Raw genomic sequence first — 20,076 nt, forward strand, 5'->3', positions numbered from 1 at the left:
TGGGGGCAGGGGGCTGTGGGGGGCCATGGGGGGCAGGAAAAAACACACTGCGCACTGGGCGCAGTTTGGCCCAGCTACGCCTCTGAGCCCAGCAGTCAGCTGTGGGCTTGAGTGCTGCTTCCAAGTTCCATGTTGTTAGCATGGCCTTCATTCCCTGCCTTATGAAGTATTGGATTTCAATTATTTCTCATACTGTGTGCTGCAAAATGCCAGTTTCCATGTTTGTGTGGGTGGATAGCAGAGTGTCCAAGCTGAGAGCAAGCCTAAGGCAAAACAATCTGTTTGCAGAGTTTAAATCTATGAGTTACTCCAGGCAATACTATCTGGATGTCTCATAATAAGGACATTAATCTTTGATTATCCCACCCTGCCAGAATACTCCTTTAACATAATGGAATCTTTAGAATTCCTGAGCACCACACCTCACTAAACTGCTTTTTGGAAACTCCCTGATACTGTGCTTTTGAGAAAACATGTCTCCAAACAATTGCTTCTTCCATGCATTTCCCCCACCTCTCAGATACGATCTCCCTAACAACAAGATCCCTTCCTGATTCACTCAAGCCTCAGCCAAATTTGAATACTTAAGGCAGAGACTGTAGGAAGCACCTCTGCATAAACCATTCAAGGTATCACTGATATAATCTAGGACCAATTGGCCCCATTGTCCCGGGGAGTAAAACAATAGATAGAGCTGCTAATTAGCTCAGCCCTGCAACCCAGCATAGAGGCAAGAAACGAAACCTAATGCAAAGGGTCTCTTTTCCTGCCAAACTAGCGATCCACCCTATAAAAGTGCTGCTCACCTTAAGCTCATTGCTCATTTCTAACCTGAACTTCCCTTGGTCAAGTTGGTGTGAGACACGATATATCGTCCTTCGCTTGGGTCCCTATGCTGGCATAGAGATCCTTGCTTTCTTCTGAAACTTCTCTGCAGATTTAGGTAACGTATAAGTCCCCTGCTTCCCCAAATCCCATTCTATCATCCCACCTATCTTTTCCTCCCTATCTATATACTTAGGAACTGTGTGTATGTGCCTTAACATCTCACTGTGTGATTGTGTGCAACCAAAACTTATATAAACATATTTAAACTACAGTTTGTTCTCTTTTCTGAATTCTCTGCAGATACGTTTCAAGCCGTTTCTGGTATACCTAGTCTAAAAAGATCCCCTTTCAGCCTACCTCTTGCATTGCCAAGCCGAGTAATTCCCCATTGCTCTATAAAAAAAAGTTTGTACACTGTTAAGCTAGGTAACAATGTGGACCTCAGAGATAGCAGGAATTTTGTAGGTCTTATAGACCTCAAAATTTTGGAACAATCTGAATAAGCCAACATTAAGATTTGGCTTTTTTATTGTTCAAAAAATTCTGGAACTATTAAATCCGAACCCAAACAATGCTGATAAAAAGGGTACACATCCCTAGTTCTGTCAATGAACAACAGTACCTCACTCTCGTCTGGATTCAGTTTCAGTTTATTATCCTTTATCTATCTTATTACTTTTGCCCGGCACCAGTTCAGAAGGCAAACAGCATCTATGTTGTCAGCCAGGAAAATAGCATGAGGACAAGATCTGAGCCCCTCTCTGTTTGAACTGTGGTCCTGATCTGAATCTGGCCCATCCACACTGGGGAGCATGGAAGAGGCCTCTTCGCCTGATCTGGGGATGTCCCCAAATAATTTTTAATGAGTAGTTAGGGACTCAATTCTATTGCTTCCATTGAGCTGTTATAGGGTTGCCAGGCATGGCCAGGCACCCAGTGGGAGTCCAACCAAGCAAGGACATTTTTAATTTATTTTATTCTATTTATATCCTGCCCTCCTCAGCTGGAGCCAGGCTCAGGGTGTTGTACAAATACATTTAAAACCGCGTAGGTAAAATACAACCCCAAGACTATTATATTTAAAACCCCACGATGGCAATCTAGCTGAACCCATGCAAAACCAATCCCAGCCCAGCTCTGACACAGCCCTGTTAAAATCCTGCCTCAGAATGGGCAAAATTTTTTTGAGGGGGGTGGGCACACGAAGCAGGCATACATAGATGGCGATCTTAATCTAGTTTAGTTCAGGGAGGCTGATAAGTGAATTAGATGAAATAAAATGGGGACGTACGGATGCCGTCAACCAAAGGCCCAGTGGAACATTTCCATCTTACAGGCTCAGCGGAACTGCTCAATTTTCTACAAGGTCCCACAGGGCACTGGTGTCAGCTGACAGACAGTTCCACTAGGCTGGAACCCAGGCAGAAAAAGCATGGGGTGTACCACTGATGAGAAATCACTTCCAGGAAAAATCTATCACTCCAAACGGTAGCAGCTTAAACGTTTATCATTTACTACCTGATTAACATTACTCTCCTCATAAGCCAAATGCAATTTGTTCATTTTACAGGTAACTACATAGCTCCGAGGGAACAGTGTATTCTTTAACGTCACAGTCATATCACCAGATGCAATAATACACAGAAGGACATTCTGTTCAAGATCTTTTTTTTTCTGCAGTGTTATCTAAATTTATTCACAGCACCCTGTTCAGCAAACGCCAGCAGAGTACATTATCAATAATAAAACACCGACTCCTGTGTATCATGCAGCGACAAATTTGAGACAATCTACAGGTCAACTGTAGCCATTTTTGGAGCAGCTTGGATGTCTGGAAGGGCCTGCCAACTAAGAGCCATCACAACTGCAAGGACTTCTTTTCTCAAACAGCTGTGGACTATATTACATCTGACATGACGAGCATCTCTTGAATCTACCTTTCAAAGATTCGGCAAACCATTTTCTCACTGTCCTTCACAAAGTTGACATTTTCGGCAGCACGATAGGAAAGATGTCATGTCGGCTGCTTTTCAAGTTCTTGTCACAGTGGTTAGCACCAGTTCTGTCATCTTTACTCTCCTCACAAACCCCCATCTTTAGCCATGTCACAAATGATAATACTTCCAATGTTTTTTGTCAAATTTCAAATATTATCACCCAGCTGCACATCTTTCAGAATTTACTAGTTATGCTAATTTCATTGCTCATCTCCCCAGAAGCTGAAGTACAATGAGTTCATTAATTAACTGCAAATCTGCCGACTACACTGTGATTATATAAACAGAAATTAAAAGTGCAGTGCGTCTTGTGTGTCAGTTGCGGGGGAAAATGTAGTTGTCATTGTTTAAGTGCACACATATAGATGCACACCACTGCAAGTGTGTATTCTAGAGTGCTCTTGCTATTATAATTTATTAATTTTCTACAGCTGGAAAATTCTTTCATTGCCAAAACAATGGAAGAAAATGGAAGGTTATTGGAAAGCGTCCTGAAAAAAGAAAAAATTGGGGGAATCATCTAAACGTTCTTGCTCTTGTTAAGACCTTTCTTCATAATTCAGTGTTGAATACTAAATATTTGGCCTATATGTAAAATCATAGTTTTCTGTTGCAAATGAACCCTTGTTCTGCAAATCATATGGTGTATAGAACGGTATCACACATAAATATCAGACATGTTTAATGTGGCTATATTAGGGTTGGGGTCAGGAATGCGAAACAGAAAAAAGCTTTGAAAGAAAAGTAGGATTGATGTCACCTGAAAATCTCAGTGCAATCACACAAAGAATTACAGACATGCACAGTGCCTGCATCTCTATATGAATTTAGGTCAACCTACAGAATTGGAAATAACTCAGAACTGAATGGTAGCAGATTTTTTCCCTTTGAAACTTGTTAGATCCTGCCAGAGAAATTAGTAGGACATGGTATAGACTGAGTTGGGGGTGGCGCGGGGGGGGGCGGGGGAGTGGAAGATAAAAATACTGGCAGGAAAATGTGCATTTACCATTGGTACCAAATTTTCCAAGTAGCTGTATTTAAATAATAATACAACATATTGTACACCGGAATCTTTCCCCCCTCCCTGCCTATATTTAGTCTATGCTTTGACTAAATTTTAAAACTATCATTAACAAACCTTTAAAAATCTTCTAAATTGTGTAGTGCAGTAATAATGGGAAGGCAAAACAATCCATTCTTTAGACTACTTTGTGCAAATCACAGCATTAATTATAAATTATAATTAGGACCAAGGGTCCTAAGGCCACTGTTTCTTTCTGGAAGGCCCACCTCCCCCACTATGCCCTTTTCTAATTGTACTGGGGTGCCTCAGGGGATGGTTATGCTGCTAAAGCAAATATATCAGAGTCATTTTTTAACCAACACAGTAATACACGAGGCAACAACATACATTTGTATGCAATTATGAATATACGTTCTTTTTCTACCGTACTCTTTTGGGTAAATCCCTTTGACTCTCCTGATATTTATCTGAAAGGGGTCTTCAGTACTTTTAATGATGAATTCTCCCATCTTAGAAAAATACATCACTGTAAGTATAGATTCAACTTAACAAAATAAACCATGCTCAGCTAATGAAAGGTATCTCATTGATATCACAGTTAAAGCATACCTGGATAAAAGCAAACTCTGGAGTTCTTCCTTGCCTTTCCCCACAGTACTGCCCATTGGAAGATTTTGTGATTTTCTACTAGTAATGGATACTTGTTCAAAAATGACACTGATTATTTAGATCATTTCAGTCTGTTTTCCAGCCCAGCTTTGGGACTGAAAATGCTTAGACTGGTCTATTTGATGATCCACCCCAGAAAATGGACATGGCTACCGAATCTTTGTTAGTGCTCCTGGATGTCTCAATGGTTTTTGACTGCACTGATCACACCTACTTTTGTGTCAGCTTGCTGGGGCTGTCAGGGGGGCACTATATTATAGTGGTTCTAGTGAATCTCCAAAGATAGTGTTTGGAGATTGCTACTCCACCTGTGGTTTTTGCTTTATGAGGTTCTGCAAGGTTCTATCCGATTTCCCATGCAACCAAGCATTTACATGAAGCTGGTGGAGGACACTGTCCAGGAATATGATATCTGCTGCATGTGGAGGAAACCTAGCCCCCCCTTTCTCCAACTTAGGGAAACAGTTGGAATCAGAGATGGAATCTGTAATGAACTAGACAAGGGTACTCAGATCAGGTGCTCAGGAGCAGCGGCAGCAAAAGGCCATTGCTTTCACATCCTTCATGTGAGCTCCCAAAGGCCACTGCGAGTAGCAGAGTGCTGGACTAGATGGACTCTGGTCTGAACCAGCAGGCCAGTTCTTATGTTCTTAAGGGTAAACAAGTTGAACTTAATCTAGATACTGCTCACAGGAAAATTTTTGCTCTAGGGATTCTCTCCCTTAAGTGCCAGGTCAAGAATTTGAGCACCTCTGGTCCCATTAGCTGCCTGAAAATAAGTAACCTAGCCAGTCGTTTATTATTTTATTATACCCAGGCTAGATGACTATAATGTGCTCCATGTGGGCCTATTTTTGAAGAATACTGAAAAGCTGCAACTAGAGTATAGCAGTCCAAATGTTAAGCGAGGCAAGCCGAATGGAGCTTATTACACCTATTTTGTGCCAACCAAACAGGTTGCCAGTTTCTTTCTGTGCCCAATTTGAAGTGCTAGCTTTGACCTTTAAAGCCCTTAGTGATTTGGGACCAGGATATTTACAGTGCAATTCTATGCAAAATTACTCAATCCTAGACCCACGAGCTTACACTGCACAGGACTGCATTGTCAATGTACCACCAGTTCCCATGTGAACCTACTTGCATGTTAAAATCTGCCTCTGAGGCCTTTCTCTGTGTGTCACTCCCAGCAGTGATTTGTGGGAAGGTCATACAGGATAGGGTATTCTTTAATGTGGCACAAGGGGTATGGGAGGCCCATCTCGAACCCTTGCTTACAGCTTTTCATCACCACATAAAGACTGTTCTTTTTAGTAACACGCTTGAATCCCTTACTGCTGATTTTGGCTTTCCTGCTGTTGCTGCGTTTGGACTGCTGGTATTGGATTGATGTGTTTTCGTGTTGCTCTTTTTTTATATTACTGTTATTTTCTGCTTATTTGACTACAGACGGTGGTACTTACTCGTTTCAATTTTCTACTGTTAGTATTAGTTAATATTTTTACAATTGCTTTGATTAAACCAAGGGAATGGAACAAACTGATCTACATCCAAGAATGCCAGCTTAACTGGTATATGAACTGCAGCCTGCAAGGGCCATCTTATAAACCTGCTAGCAGAATAATAATATGCAAAACTATGTCCTGAATTCAAGGAGGGTTTACATTATCTATTTCTAAAGTATACCAGTAGAACTGGAAAAAAATAACAATGTACACAAAAACTCCCAGAAGCAAGGATCATTTCCTGCTTCAATGGACTTGTGTAAAATAGTATGATTCTTGTCAAATCAGAAAAGTTGTACATAGATGGGCCCTTTGGAACACTTTGGGCGATTCCGCACATGAGTAAAATAGGTTCGACCTAGTTCCCTGAGAAGGGTACTGACCTAGGTCGAAGCCATTGTTGTTCCCCACTGCAACCAGCTTGATCCCAGTTCGGAGGGCGGAATCATCCTGTGCCTATTCGCCGCTCCGTTCCAATTGGCTACTGTTCTATGGCCATGTTCCGTCTATCCCCACACGCGTTATTAAAAAAAAACTGCCACAGGAATGGAGGGACGAAGGTGGCGTTTTTTGATTGGCCAGCTGTACGCATGCTCGAAACACTCAGCTGTGATTCGCTGAATGGGGACTCCTGGCACCAGAGATTCCACACTTTACTGGAATCAAGCTGAGTTCGAGCGTGGTTCCCTGAAAAAGTAATAGTTCCCAACTGGAGTTGGAAATTTGACCGTTACACGGGGCGAAACTGGTACAAAACCACGTAGATCCCAGTGGTTGTGCGGAGCACTTAGGTCGAACGCAGCTCGAACTTAGGTTGATAACGCAAGTGCGGAATCGACCTTTGATTGCCTTTCCTTTCCTATTGAAGCCCTATCTTTATAATTACTGACAATTCATAGTATCATTGCATCTTGAGGTTAGCTCTAACCCTCACATCATTAATTGGAACGCCAGAGTATTTTCTACTTGCCAAAGTTTTAACCACAAGTACTTTTGAATTTGCATTATCTGTGTTAAAAAAAACACCTTTACCCCTCCAAGCAAAGATGTCACTGCTTCATGAGCATTGTTTCTTAGGAGGCTTGGCCCAGAGCATCCAAGCAAAGTTGGACCATGAAAGACGAACCAGACGGCAGCCATACGTGAGTGTTGGTGCATTCACCCTGCTGTCATCTTGACAAAGGAACAAAACAAGCATCCCCTTCTTTTTCTCTACATATGCAGGCCTTCCCATGGCACGTTGTTTCTTCTTTGAGAGACTCTTTTTCCTGCCTCATCAATGTAGCACTAGTGATGAAATAGGCATAGCTTAACTCTATTAGATTGTTACATGCCATCTCTTTCACACGAACAAATTAAAAAGATACCTAGTGCCTAAAACAGACAAAAATGAGAAGGGCGGAGAGATGGAATCACCAGTAAAATGAACAGTAAGAATACTATGCAACCCCTGACCTGATTGGCATAGGCTAGCCCAGGGGTGTGCAACCTGCGGCTCTCCAGATGTTCATGGACTACAATTTCCATCAGGTTGATGTAGTCCGTGAACATCTGGAGAGTCGCAGGTTGCAGACCCCTGAGCTAGCCTAACCTCATCAGATATCAGAAGCTAAGCAGGGTTGGCCCATCTCACTACTTGAATGGGAAACTACTGAGGCTGTTCAAGGTTGCCTGTTGTGGGTTTTCTGGGCGGTGTGGCCATGGCTTGGTAGTTTTTGCACTTAACGTTTTGCCCACATCTATGGCTGGCATCCTCAGCAAGTGTTCAGCAAGATGTGTTTCTCGCCATGGCACAGTCCAGGATTGTTACCCAGAGGGCTATTACCCAGAGGCAGGCAATGGCAAACCACCTCTGAACATGTCTTTCCTTGAAAAGCCTCTGGAGTTTCGATAAGTTGGTCGCAACATGACAGCAATTTCCATCACCATTTTGTGTAAAATACATTCAAATGTCACACCAGTGCAAACTAGTACAAATACAGTAATTGAGTAAATTTTACAAGAAGAAGAGTTTGGATTTATACCCCACCTTTCTCTCCTGTAAGGAGACTCAAGGGGGCTTACAAGCTCCTTTCCCTTCCTCTCCCCACAACAGACACCTTGTCAGGTGGGTGGGGCTGAGAGAGTTCTGAACAAACTGCAACTAGCCCAAGGTCACCCAGCAGGAATGTAGTAGTGGGGAAGCAAATCTGATTCACCAGATAAGACTCTGCCGCTCATGTGGAGGAGTGGGGAATCAAACCCAATTCCCCTGATTACACCATGTTGGTTTTCATAATCATACACATTATCTCCATGGTGATCCATGGCTTGTTTCCACAGATTCCCTCTCTCTCTCTCTGAGTTCTGAACAAACTGCAACTAGCCCAAGGTCACCCAGCAGGAATGTAGTAGTGGGGAAGCAAATCTGATTCACCAGATAAGACTCTGCCGCTCATGTGGAGGAGTGGGGAATCAAACCCAATTCCCCTGATTACACCATGTTGGTTTTCATAATCATACACATTATCTCCATGGTGATCCATGGCTTGTTTCCACAGATTCCCTCTCTCTCTCTCTCTGTCTCTCTCTCTGGTCACATACACACCATTTTTAAATCTTAGTGGTTTCCACAGGAGAATTAAGTATGTGTTTAATTTTTTTCCCATTGACATCATGAATTGAAACCTCTAGGCCAGGGGTGTCAAACTCATGGCCCTCCAGGTGTTCATGAACTACAATTCCCATCAGCCCTTCCCAACATGAGCATTGGCTGTACTGGCAAGGGCTGATGGGAATTGTCGTTCATGAACATCTGGAGGGCTGCGAGTTTGACACCTGTGCTCTAGGCTGTCCAGTATAATTGGGTCCCATAGCAGGTGTTTCTTTCTGAATGGCTGCTGTCCCATGAGAGCAACTCTCTGTTCACAACCTGAGCTACTGATAGGATGAGATGGTTGAAAACTCCCATGCACAAAGAAATGCATTGGAGAGAAAGTGCACTGGTGAGGATAATTTTTTATACATATTTGCTTTTAGTTCATATGAGTATAAGCATCTTCATTATTCTCCCCTTTTTCTTTCAGGCTCTGTTAATGCCTACTTTAAAAATGGTAGAGGAACAGAGCCAAAAGGTTTGCTGGGTGACACCCTATAGTTCATTTCAATATGTGGAGCCTTAACAACCACCACGTTTATCTGAAAGAACAGGCACATACAATTGTAATTGTAAGGAGGACAGCGCATGAGATCTTGCCTCCTCCATGCATTCGAACAGTATACAAGAAGTCCTTAGCTATTTCTACCTCAACACATTGTCAAACGAAACTTTGTAGTTGGCTCCTCTGATTAGTCAGGGTGATTGCTCAGGGCCTTTTGGGAAATTGCTCAAGACTAACTTTGTAGGTTGGCATTCCCTGATGGACAAGGACCAGATCTGAGCAATTTTTTTTTACAGATTTTCTACTTCTGTGATGTCTTCTTAAATGTTTTAATTTAAATCCGTTAATTATATGAATTTTAATGAGGCACATTTGCCTAGAGTTCTTTGGGAATTTCATAAACAGCATCAGTAATAGTGATATACCTAAATATATATATTGCACTGCACATATTATATTTGAGGAAGCAAACTAGTAGGGTGAGTCAAGAAGGAAGACAACATGACCATTATAAACTCAAATAACTTTTTAAAAATCAGAAAATACAAAATGCAAAACTCTTTTTTTTTTTGGGTGGACATTTTACCTGATACGGAACGGAGGTCATAGCAGAGCTGGAGATATATTTCTAACAGCAGCCATTTTGTTCCTGTCCTGCACTGACACTGATCAGATAACCAGATTGTATTTGTGAAGCAGGATCCTGGACCACATCTAGTTAGTTTCTTTCCTCTGATGGCCTGTCATTCTGTCAGTCCTGACCTTCAGGCTGTCCTGCACCATCTGAATCACATTCTCTTTCTACTTTCTCACTGACTGCAAGCTACTGTTGTCTCACTGTCTGACCTTACACAAACACAATACAAACAGACAACCCACCTCAGCTCCATCACTGTCTATCGCTTACACAGGAGATTGATAGCCACCCAGAATTCTCTCTCCTCGACCTTCATTACTGGAGTGGCATATTCTGACTGACAGCCAACCTCATTACACAGCGCATGCAACTACCAGTTGTTGCTAGTGTGGGATTTCTTCCCTTGCTTTTCAAATTGCTGTCTCGGAGCAAAGGGATTAAATTCCAATTCTAACGTGACACATCTACTCTTACGAAAAGAAGTATGTTTGAAAAATAAAAATGGGGTAAGAGGGTAAATCTAGAAGTCAAACACAGAAATGAAGACAAACAGGACTTTTGATTTTTTCCCCTTTCTGGAGGTACAAGTAGAAAGAAGTAAAGCCACAATCTGCAAGCTGTCCTACCGATTAAACAGGACGCCTCTTTAGTCAGTTACTGATTGTTTTCCATCCCTGGGCACATCAATGTTACCGAAAATCTGGTGTGCGAATGGAGTAGAGCTTTTTCAAAGAACATTCACACTATATTTTCTAACCAGTGTTTGGGATTATTATGGTTATTATTACAGTCCTGTGTAGACTGAAGACACCAGAGGAACCCTCCTATTCTATTTAAAAGACAAGACGTTTAATGCCTTAAAGTTCGCACACAGCCTGTAGGAGTTAAGGACCGCTGTACCTTGACCAACAACATTCCTACAAATGTTACGCTATCATGTGCTGAGCTAGAAATGAAAAAAAAAACACATTTCCTGTATTTTATACTACAACAGTTCATCTAGCATATTTTGGTCAACCTGATTGGCCTTTTAATAATAACACCGCCCAGAGCCCCTAGAGGATGGGGCGGTATAAAAGTTTAATAAATAAATAAATAAAATAATGCTATTGGAGGTCTTTTCAAGATCTGTTATCAGTTTTGATCCTTTAGTTAGTGATGCTAAGAGAGTGAACCTAGGATTTCTTCCAGACTAAAAGTGGTAGAAGATTTTTTTTTTAGTACAGAAAGGTTAATGTGTATATATGTGCAAGCATGCATGGGCACATTATGGACCCAAAAATATATGGTTGGCTTTCACCAGAGCGAGGGTCTTTACGGTCCTGGCTCCTACATACCCTGTTTCCCCGAATATAAGACATCCCCGGAAAATAAGACGTAGTAGAGGTTTTGCTGAAGTGTGAAATATAAGGCATCCCCCAAAAGTAAGACGTAGCAAAGTTTTTGTTTGGAAGCATGCCTGACGAAAAGAATACAGAAATATAAGACAGCCCCTGAAAATAAGACATAGCACATCTTTGGGAGCAAAAATTAATATAAGACACTGTCTTATATTCGGGGAAACACGGTAGTGAAGTAGACTGCCTATTGATATTAGAGCCCTGTGGGAGATTAACCAATTCTGCAGGGCTTGCAAGACTGAATTATTCTGCTGGGTATTTAATCGAAACCGATATAGTTGTTGAAATCTGTTTTCCCTGACACTATATACCTTGGCTTCTCCTTTCCACGCAATAAAGTTTGTAGGATAGGGCAAAATATGATTTATATGGGTAGTGTGAATTATTTACATTGCCATCGGGATTTTTTAGTAGTTGTAGTTGAGATGAATTTTATCTTATGATGTGTCTTAATTACTATTTTAAAATATTATTATATGATTTTAGTCATGTATATTAGCTGCCCTGACCCCGACTTTGGCTGGGGCGGGCAGGATATTAGATCAAATAAAATAAGCAAAATAAATAAATGGTGATAGGTTCTATTAACATATAAATAAGCATCCCCCCCCCATTTTTTTTACACAGTTACAAACAATTAATCTTAACAATGGAGACCACATCTCCCACTTTGGTGGGATACCTTCCTCCCCCTTTTCCCCCTGGCTCTGCCTGCCATCACTCAGTAGGGTGGTGGGGGGAAAAGAAATGGGAGGGGGATCACACTGTTAAAATCTGATAATGCTCTAGCACTTCATCAAAACTCTAACGCTACACCATAGAGTTTGGGGAGATTGACAGCCATGATGTCACTTCCCGGTAGTGGTGGAAGAGCCTTCATGGCACCAGCATGATGCTGAAAAAGTAAGTTTCTTCCCCCGGCAGTCTCCTGTTGATTGCCACAAAATGGCGACCTTAATGATAACTGACACAGTTCAAATAGGGCCTTAATTACCCCAGTTTAAGGATGGTTCCCTGAGCCATTTCAGCTTTGGTTTCATTCAATCAAACTACAGAAAGGATTCTAAGAATGGGATATAAAGTATGTTGGTGAGAATTCAAGCCCTATCCAAACCTGGAAGCAGCTGGCTCCATCTCCTAAATCATTTAGTAAAACAAACCCTCATGCCCTGTGAAAATGAATGAAATCTGAGGATCACACCTCACTATTCTAATTTGCTGTGGAAGAATTCAGCCTGCCTGTGAATTTTCCTGGACTTTTGGCTCTTAAAGACCAAATTCACTAATATAAAATTCTGTATGAAACAATATAATCACAAATGCTGCCATTTCTTACCTTTTTGGTTCTGGTGGTGGCTGGGTTTTACTATCTTTCCTCTTTTTGGACTCCTTTTTGGAATCTTTTTTTGGCTCTACTTCAGTAGCTGGGGGAATGTTTGCAACTGGCAATAAACCACCAAGAATCTCTTCCATTTTTTGACTTGGGGATATGATAGGGATGGTTTAAATAAAAAAACGTAAGGACAGCAAGAAAAAGGGAAAAAAATGAAAGGACAGATAAAATCATAACAAAACAAACGAAACAAAGCAAAGCTGAAAGCGAAAATAATAACAATAGTAATAATAACAACAACAGGCAATGCCAATGAAAGAAGCAAGGGAAAGTAAGAAACAAAACAAAAATAAGGAATACCAACCCCTTTCTGAGACAAGATGCATCAAAGCAATTGCAGTTTGAATGGCAGCCTTATAATGTAAAATACAGGCAATGTGTATAATTCATGATGATGTTTATCAAGAAAGCTTACAAAAACACTTCATTATTTTATAACACTCTATTATTCGGTAGCACGTGCAGAACAGAGTGTGACATCTCACTGTATGGAATACAACTTCCCAAAAGGAGAAAAAAAACCATCAGTGCAACAAATACCAGCGCTGTCTATAGATAAAGGAAGATCGCAGCTGTAAAATCTCCTTTATTCTAAAAGACTGGAGTGACCTAGAAACTGCTATGTAGCTATTATGTCTCTCAAGCGCTGATAGGATGTTTAAAAATTCAAGTCACTTCCACCACTTGTTTTATACAGTATGGCCCATTTCATTGGGCTAAACAGGCACTTCTGGGCAAGGAAAAGTCACTGCACAACAAATCAGTCATGCCTGTACATCTACTCCTTGGATACAGATGATACAGTTCTGTATCCTGTGCTCACACAGCCATCTGGCAGAGAAGCTTTAAGTAGCAAGGTGTAGTTAGCTTCCTGATTTCAGCCATGGTAGTATAAAACACTGGATTACTACAGTATAAAAGGCTCACAGGAAGCTACTTTCCCCGCTTCCTGTCATGCTGTTATAAGAAGTTAAGGGATCAGGTTTAATTCACTTCTGCTTTACCTCTTTCAAAACATACGCAGTATGAATATCAAATTTCTTAGCATGCCACGTTATAGTTTTTCAGCATCTCACTGTATGCTTTGAAACATGCATCTGAAACATCATGTCTCCATTGTATGAATCACAGATGATTTACAATAAAGCCATCAACAGTGGAAGGTTTTGTACAATGCTGCTGCTGTTATTTTTTGAAAAAAATACTTTAATCTATAACATGCTGTGGTTAATTAAACAATTTCTCATCTTCGTTAGTTAATGCTTTCAGTCTTACTAATCGCTACATAAAACTTTGTGTTACTCCTTTATATGAAAGTTAAGGTGGAACATGAAAAATACGGCGGTGGGTCCCATTGGATAAGGATAATGTCCTGCGACCCCACACCCCATGACCTTCCCAAATTGCATCAAGCAATTCTCCAATGCAAAAAAATTGTATATGTGGATTCTCTACTTGTTTTTTTTATTTCATTTAGACACATAAAAAAACCCCAAGGAACAAACCAAATCTGCCATCAAACAAGTTGCGTGCCAAGAGACTCTGGGGTCTATGGTGTATATCTAGAGAAATCTCTGTGGTGGAAAGGAATTCTCCCCTTGGTGCTGGAAAGTGGTTCCCTTACCTGTTGCCATGAACATGTGAAGCACAAAAGGCAAAACTGTAGTGAAGCAAGGTGGGGTCAATCATTGCTCCATTTTCTGCTCGCTCAAGCAAATCACTGAGGTAGCAGAGGTGCCTGTGACAGCCTCTAACTCCATTACGTGCGCAGTACTCATCGAGCACAAATACCTGGCCAGGACTGAACCAGCCCTGTGTGGAAAAAAAGAGTTTAGGGTTCAGTTATATAGACTTCTACACAAAAGAAATGCAGCATACATTAGATCTGGTGATACTAAACAACAACAACAGGGACAGTAACAAATATCTGCAAACCATAGGTGTCAAACTCACGGCCCTCCAGATGTTATGGACTACGGTTCCCATCATCCCCTGCAGCATCATGCTGGCAGGGGATGATGGGAACTGTAGTCCATAACATTTGGAGGGCTGCGGGTTTGACACCTGTGATCTAGACCAATGATTAAATGCACATGAAATAAATTGATACTTATCTAATTGTTTTAGAAGACAGCTATAGAAGCTTCATTTTATAATTGCAGAGAATGTCAGATTCAAGTCATGCATTCTATTAACTCAAAAACATTACAAAACTTGTTCAATTTAAATGGTTATTACTTTTTTTTGGTGATTATTGGCCAGTAAAACGGAAAATGTAAAATGTCAAAACCAACAAACACCTGATCTGCTACTATATCAGCATCATACAAATGAGTTCAAGCAGCCTGAATCAGCTTCAGTCCACCCATTTAAAGGAATAATCATTCTCTTCACTGCCAGTATAAAGAGACTTGGAACGCTGCAATAAGATCACATCAAAACACTGAGATACTTCCAGCTGTATCTCCTGTTTGGAGACTCTCTGTCCTGTGTGCCACAATCCAGTTGTTCTGTGGGAAATCAGACACATAAAATGCTAGAAAAAGTTCAGCCTGCGAATCTATGATGTTTATTGCTAGAGTAGCCTATAATTTGTGGCTATGATTATTTGGGGGATAGGATAGAGATTTGAGGATGTGATAACTAATGGGTTATGGTCCATATCTGTGACATTCTATGATATAGAGACCAACTGTACCGAGAGGTTTAGGGAGGCATGGTCATAGGGGAGGTGGTAGTTTTTGGAGACGAATGGGTTAACATGAGAGGACACACTGGGGCACTTGGAACTTCATGTTGATTCTTGCTGGGTCTGTTAAAAACAAGAACTCCCTGATATATGAATGGGCGAGCTGACCAGGTGTATGTGACTGAACCCTGGCTCCATGAAGCTGACAATGAAAATATATCACTCATAACCCCAGCTAGATTTTCTGCCCTTCATTAGATTCGAAATGAAGGGCCAAACGGGTATGGATGTAGTGATTCTCTGGGAGTACCTTTCCTTTCAGATTCCTGATGCAGATGATTGCAGGCATTGATTGATGCATATTGTTTTGGGTGTCAGAGTCTGTGTGAGTCTCTTAATGGTGCATTGTCTGCCTAGCCCTAGCTTATCAGCAGGAGCCTTGGCTGAGCTTGTGTAGGTGTCCTTGGACATAGTTCAGGACCCTGGACAGGTTCTTCTGGGCTCCTTCAACATTCATGCTGAGGCAACCTTCACAGTCCATCCTGAAAATTCATGGACAATTTAGGCACCTTAAGAGTATCTCAAATGGTAATGGACCTTGTCAAAAGTGCTGTGACAACACAGATGACTTATGATGACCCTGTAGGTTTTTCAAGGCAAGAGACTTGCCTGCCTCTGTATAGATTGAGAGAATTCTGAGAGAACTGTGACTAACCAAAGGTCACCCAACAGGCTTTACTTGGAGGAGTGGGGAATCAAACTCAGTCCCCCAGATTAGAATCCACTGCTCTTAACCACTGCACCCTGCTATCTCTAATGGGCCTTACACCCAAGGAAGGTCATATGTTAGATTCAGCCTTCTGCATGAGGCAGGGAAATGGTGGTCTGATAAAGCAGTGGAATGTTTTGACCATATCATGGTTAGAAAATTATGTAATCATGCCCAGTTGGTCATAGAACCCCCCCCCCCCCCGGAAAGGCAGAGGGCTGATGAGGATAGTCTGGCTTCAGAAATTAACAGGAAGCTCTTGGGGATTTTGAGAACCTCCATTTTAACGCTACTGATAGCTTATTGGGGCCTGGCATGCCAGATTCTTGGAGGCAATTCACAGAGTCACTCCTAAACTTTCTTTGTTATCCTTAAGCAGAAGCCCAGTTCCCTGTTTTACTAGGGAGACAGAAATATGAAGAGGGTTGGACAAAGATTAGAACACCGGCAGCAGGAAAGACATACCAACAAAGTACACCAAGGGGCTTTCCCCACTGACAGAGTTGAACTGGTTTCTACCTAGGTTTGCCTCAGTGAATCCCCCCCCCCCCACTCTGCCACTCCGGAAAGGCTTCAACATTGTTTTGTCTCAGCCCCCCCCCCCTCAGAACTGCAACATCCTTGTCGCAGTTATGAACTACACTTTTCTGCCGGAACAAGGTCGATACCGCTTCAAAGTGGGGAAGCATCGAAACAACACCTCATCCGTTCAACCAATCACAAGCCGCTTTTGTGGCATGTGCAGAACGGGAGAGTCGTGGCGAGCAGAAAGTGAATGTAAACTGTAAACTGTAAAAAAAAAAAAGAACGCTCCCATTTCCTGCCATAACACAAGCGCCAATCATGATCGAGGAGCGAAACAGGCACCAAGATGATCCCGTTTACTTAGCTCGGTTCCAGGGGGCCAACTCAGTTGCTGTGGGAACAGCCTGGAATCGCCCTCCACTGAAGGGAACCGAGTCGAACTTAGCTCCCTTCTGTAGTGGGGAAAGCCTCCAAGGAACCTATTTGAAGTGGTGGGGATAGTGGCAAAGAAAATCCCCCCTCCCTGCTATGACTGCATTAGCTAAATTGCATCAGTGCAATTGTTCAGGATAATTCTGAATTAATCCCATAGGAATCTAGTCATAAATTAATCCCATAGGAATCTAGTCATGAATGGTGATGGGTTTTCCTATTCTTTGCTGTTAAAATATCGCAGATTGAATCTCCCACTTTAGAGGCACATCTGGTAATAGAGATATCAGAGGCATCATCTTGCCAGTATGGCAGGGATAGTTTTGGATCGATCTCCTTGAATGATGGTGATCAGATCCTAGGGCTTGTGAAGTCAGTTATGCGTAGCCTGGACGGTTGTTCTACTTGGTTAATCAAATCTTATAGAGACAAAGTGAGCATTTCATTGTTTTCATTAGTAACTCACCAAATGTAGCCTTCATCAAATGTACCACTGAGAAAAATAACTGAGAGAGTTGTGGCTGAGTTACTGGATGAGCCATAGTGAATGGTTCTGAATACAACTGGGTGAGGAAAATGTATCTTGTTTTGTTTTGTAAAATCTTTCTGCTGAGTGACACCATGGACACCACATATTACTGGAGCATCTTGAGAAGACAGACAATTTGAGTGGCATGGTTATATGGCTTCAGTCTTTTCTGTCTGCGAACACCCGCAAAATCATGGTGAATGATGAAGAACTAGGAGCATTAGATCTACTCTACTGGGATGCTGAGGAGTTTGATCCTTTCACCTATACTGTTTAACTTTCATGTGGATGTCATTGGTATGCTGATGACATTATGCTTATTTATTCTTTTGAATAATTCACTAAAGGCAGTGATCTCCTTGCTGAACTACTGTCTGGAGGCTGTGATCAAGGTGTTGAGGGAGAACAAGATAAATTTGAGAGACAAGATGGAGGTGATGGTGGTCAGTAAGATGTAGTCTTTGGCAGAAACTTTCCTATCCACTTTGGATGGGGCGGTATTCAATCTGAACTACCTGTATAAGAAGCTTGAGGGTATTATTAAATCTCACACTTTTGTCAGAAGGTCAGAGAACTGCAGAGGCAAAGACTGCATTTGGCATGGAAATTGTCTCTCTTCCTGAGCCCTGTGGACCTGGCCATGCTGATCCATGCTTCTGTTACCTCAAGGTTAGATTACTGCATGGTGGTATGTGCCCTTGAAACCTATCTGGAAGTCAAAACTGGTGCTGAATCAGACAATTATACATGTGTCTTGGAAAAGATACATGGGACCATTTCAAGATGATGGTTTTGATATCTAAGCACTTAAACAATCTAGGTCAACAGATGAAAGATAGTCGTTCCTGGGATAAACTATTTTGCTACCTCAGATCCTGACTGGAGTTGTCCCAGTAGAACCCTTCTTAGAATATTCGAACAACCACTTTTTGGGTAGTGGCTCCAGCTTTATGTAATGCTCTCTCTGAAGGGAATTATACTGTCCACCTTCGATAAGAAATATGGGCACTATACTGTTCCATAAGGGCACTGTACTGTCCACCTTCCATAAGAAATATGAGGTTGTTACTTTATGTAGTCATTTAGATAGGTATTTGAAGGAAATTATCTTAACAAAGCATAATAAATATGATATAATAGGCATCACTGAAACCTGGTGGGATGAATCTCATGACTGGAATGTAATAACTGAGGGGTATAACCTATTTCAGAGAAATAGATCAACTAGGAAATACAGGGGAGTAGCACTATATGTCAGGGATCATTACGCCTGTGAGCAGGCCCATGACTTAAATCCTGGGAAACAGGTTGAAAGCATCTGGGTAAAAATTAAGGGGGAGAAAAACAACAGTGATCTCATTGTGGGGGACTATTACAGATCCCCAAGCCAGACTAAAAGTTGGATGATGCCTTCCTGGAGCAGATGACCAAAGTTTCACAAAAAAGAGAAATAGTAGTAATGGGAGATTTCAATTACCCAGATATTTGCTGGGAGTCAAACTCTGCTAAGACTACCAGGCCCAACAATTTCCTCACTTGCCTTGCGGATTAATGGGGTGGAGGTGGTAGAGTCCATAGGTGGGAGTGACCATATTCTCCTGGAGTTGGTTATACAATGGAAAGGGGATGCCAAGGGGATGTCTAGTCGGACACATGTTCTACACTTTAAGAAAGCTGATTTCAGTAAACTTAAAAAACTACTGGATGTGATCCAGTGGTTTAGAATACTAAAAGAGAAGGCACAATTTCAAACAATTCCAATGAGGAGAAAAAAATGGGAGGTGTCTAAAAAAACCAGGATGGATATCTAAAGAACTCTCAAGTGAGCTAAGATGTAAAATGAATATGTACAAGAAATGGAAAAGAGGGGAAATTACGAAAGAGGAATTCAAACAAATAGCCAAGACATGTAGGGAGAAAGTCAGAAAAGCTAAAGCTCACAATGAACTCAGACTTGCAAGAGATGTTAAAAACAATGAAAAGGGCTTTTTTGGTTATGTCCTTTGCTAAGGAAGAAAAAGGATATGATTGGGTCACTGCATGGAGAAGATGGTGAAATTCTCACAAGGGACAGAGAAAATCAAGTGTCCTACATGATATGTAACAATGATCCTGTTATTGTACCTGGAATGTTCGGAACTTCCGGTTTTATGCCTAATAAAGGTTTTTGGATTGGATTGGATTGGATGCAGCTGAATGTATAGGGGTGAAATAGGACTTCATGTTTTAGATTCTACTCTTGTCTGCCCACTATCCTCCATGCATGCATGAAGATACACATAAACTCTGCAGTCTGTACCTGTGAAAAGGGAAGGGACAGATTATGTATTCAGAGTCTATGCGTATTTGGTTTGTATGCATGGAATCACCCTCGCAGCCAGCATTTCTAATGCATGGAGGCTTGTAGCAGATTTCTCACCCCACCCCCTGCCCTTATGTATCTGCAGATGAAATATCTACACACGGCCAATATCTCCCTAGGCAGAAAGAGAATGTAAGATCCAGAATCTTCCCTTGGTTAGCAAAGGCACAAGAAGCA

General features: G+C 41.6%; 1 protein-coding gene across 34 annotated transcripts in view; it reads right to left on the reverse strand.

The window, feature by feature from the left end:
* CADPS (calcium dependent secretion activator) overlaps positions 1–20,076 on the reverse strand; it is a 492,336-nt gene that overhangs the window by 158,480 nt on the left and 313,780 nt on the right. For 17 of the 34 annotated variants that reach the window (XM_048488307.1, XM_048488321.1, XM_048488334.1 and 14 more), the window contains 2 exons: positions 14,218–14,405; positions 12,537–12,680 (listed from right to left, as the gene is read on the reverse strand). In XM_048488307.1, the coding sequence (XP_048344264.1) occupies positions 12,537–12,680; positions 14,218–14,405 (332 nt within the window). The remainder of the gene's footprint in view (positions 1–12,536; positions 12,681–14,217; positions 14,406–20,076) is intronic. The other 17 variants (XM_048488341.1, XM_048488338.1, XM_048488340.1 and 14 more) reach the window with 1 other exon arrangement.

The sequence above is a fragment of the Sphaerodactylus townsendi genome, linkage group LG03 (genome assembly GCF_021028975.2).
Source record: "Sphaerodactylus townsendi isolate TG3544 linkage group LG03, MPM_Stown_v2.3, whole genome shotgun sequence".
NCBI classification, from domain to species: Eukaryota; Metazoa; Chordata; class Lepidosauria; order Squamata; family Sphaerodactylidae; genus Sphaerodactylus; species Sphaerodactylus townsendi.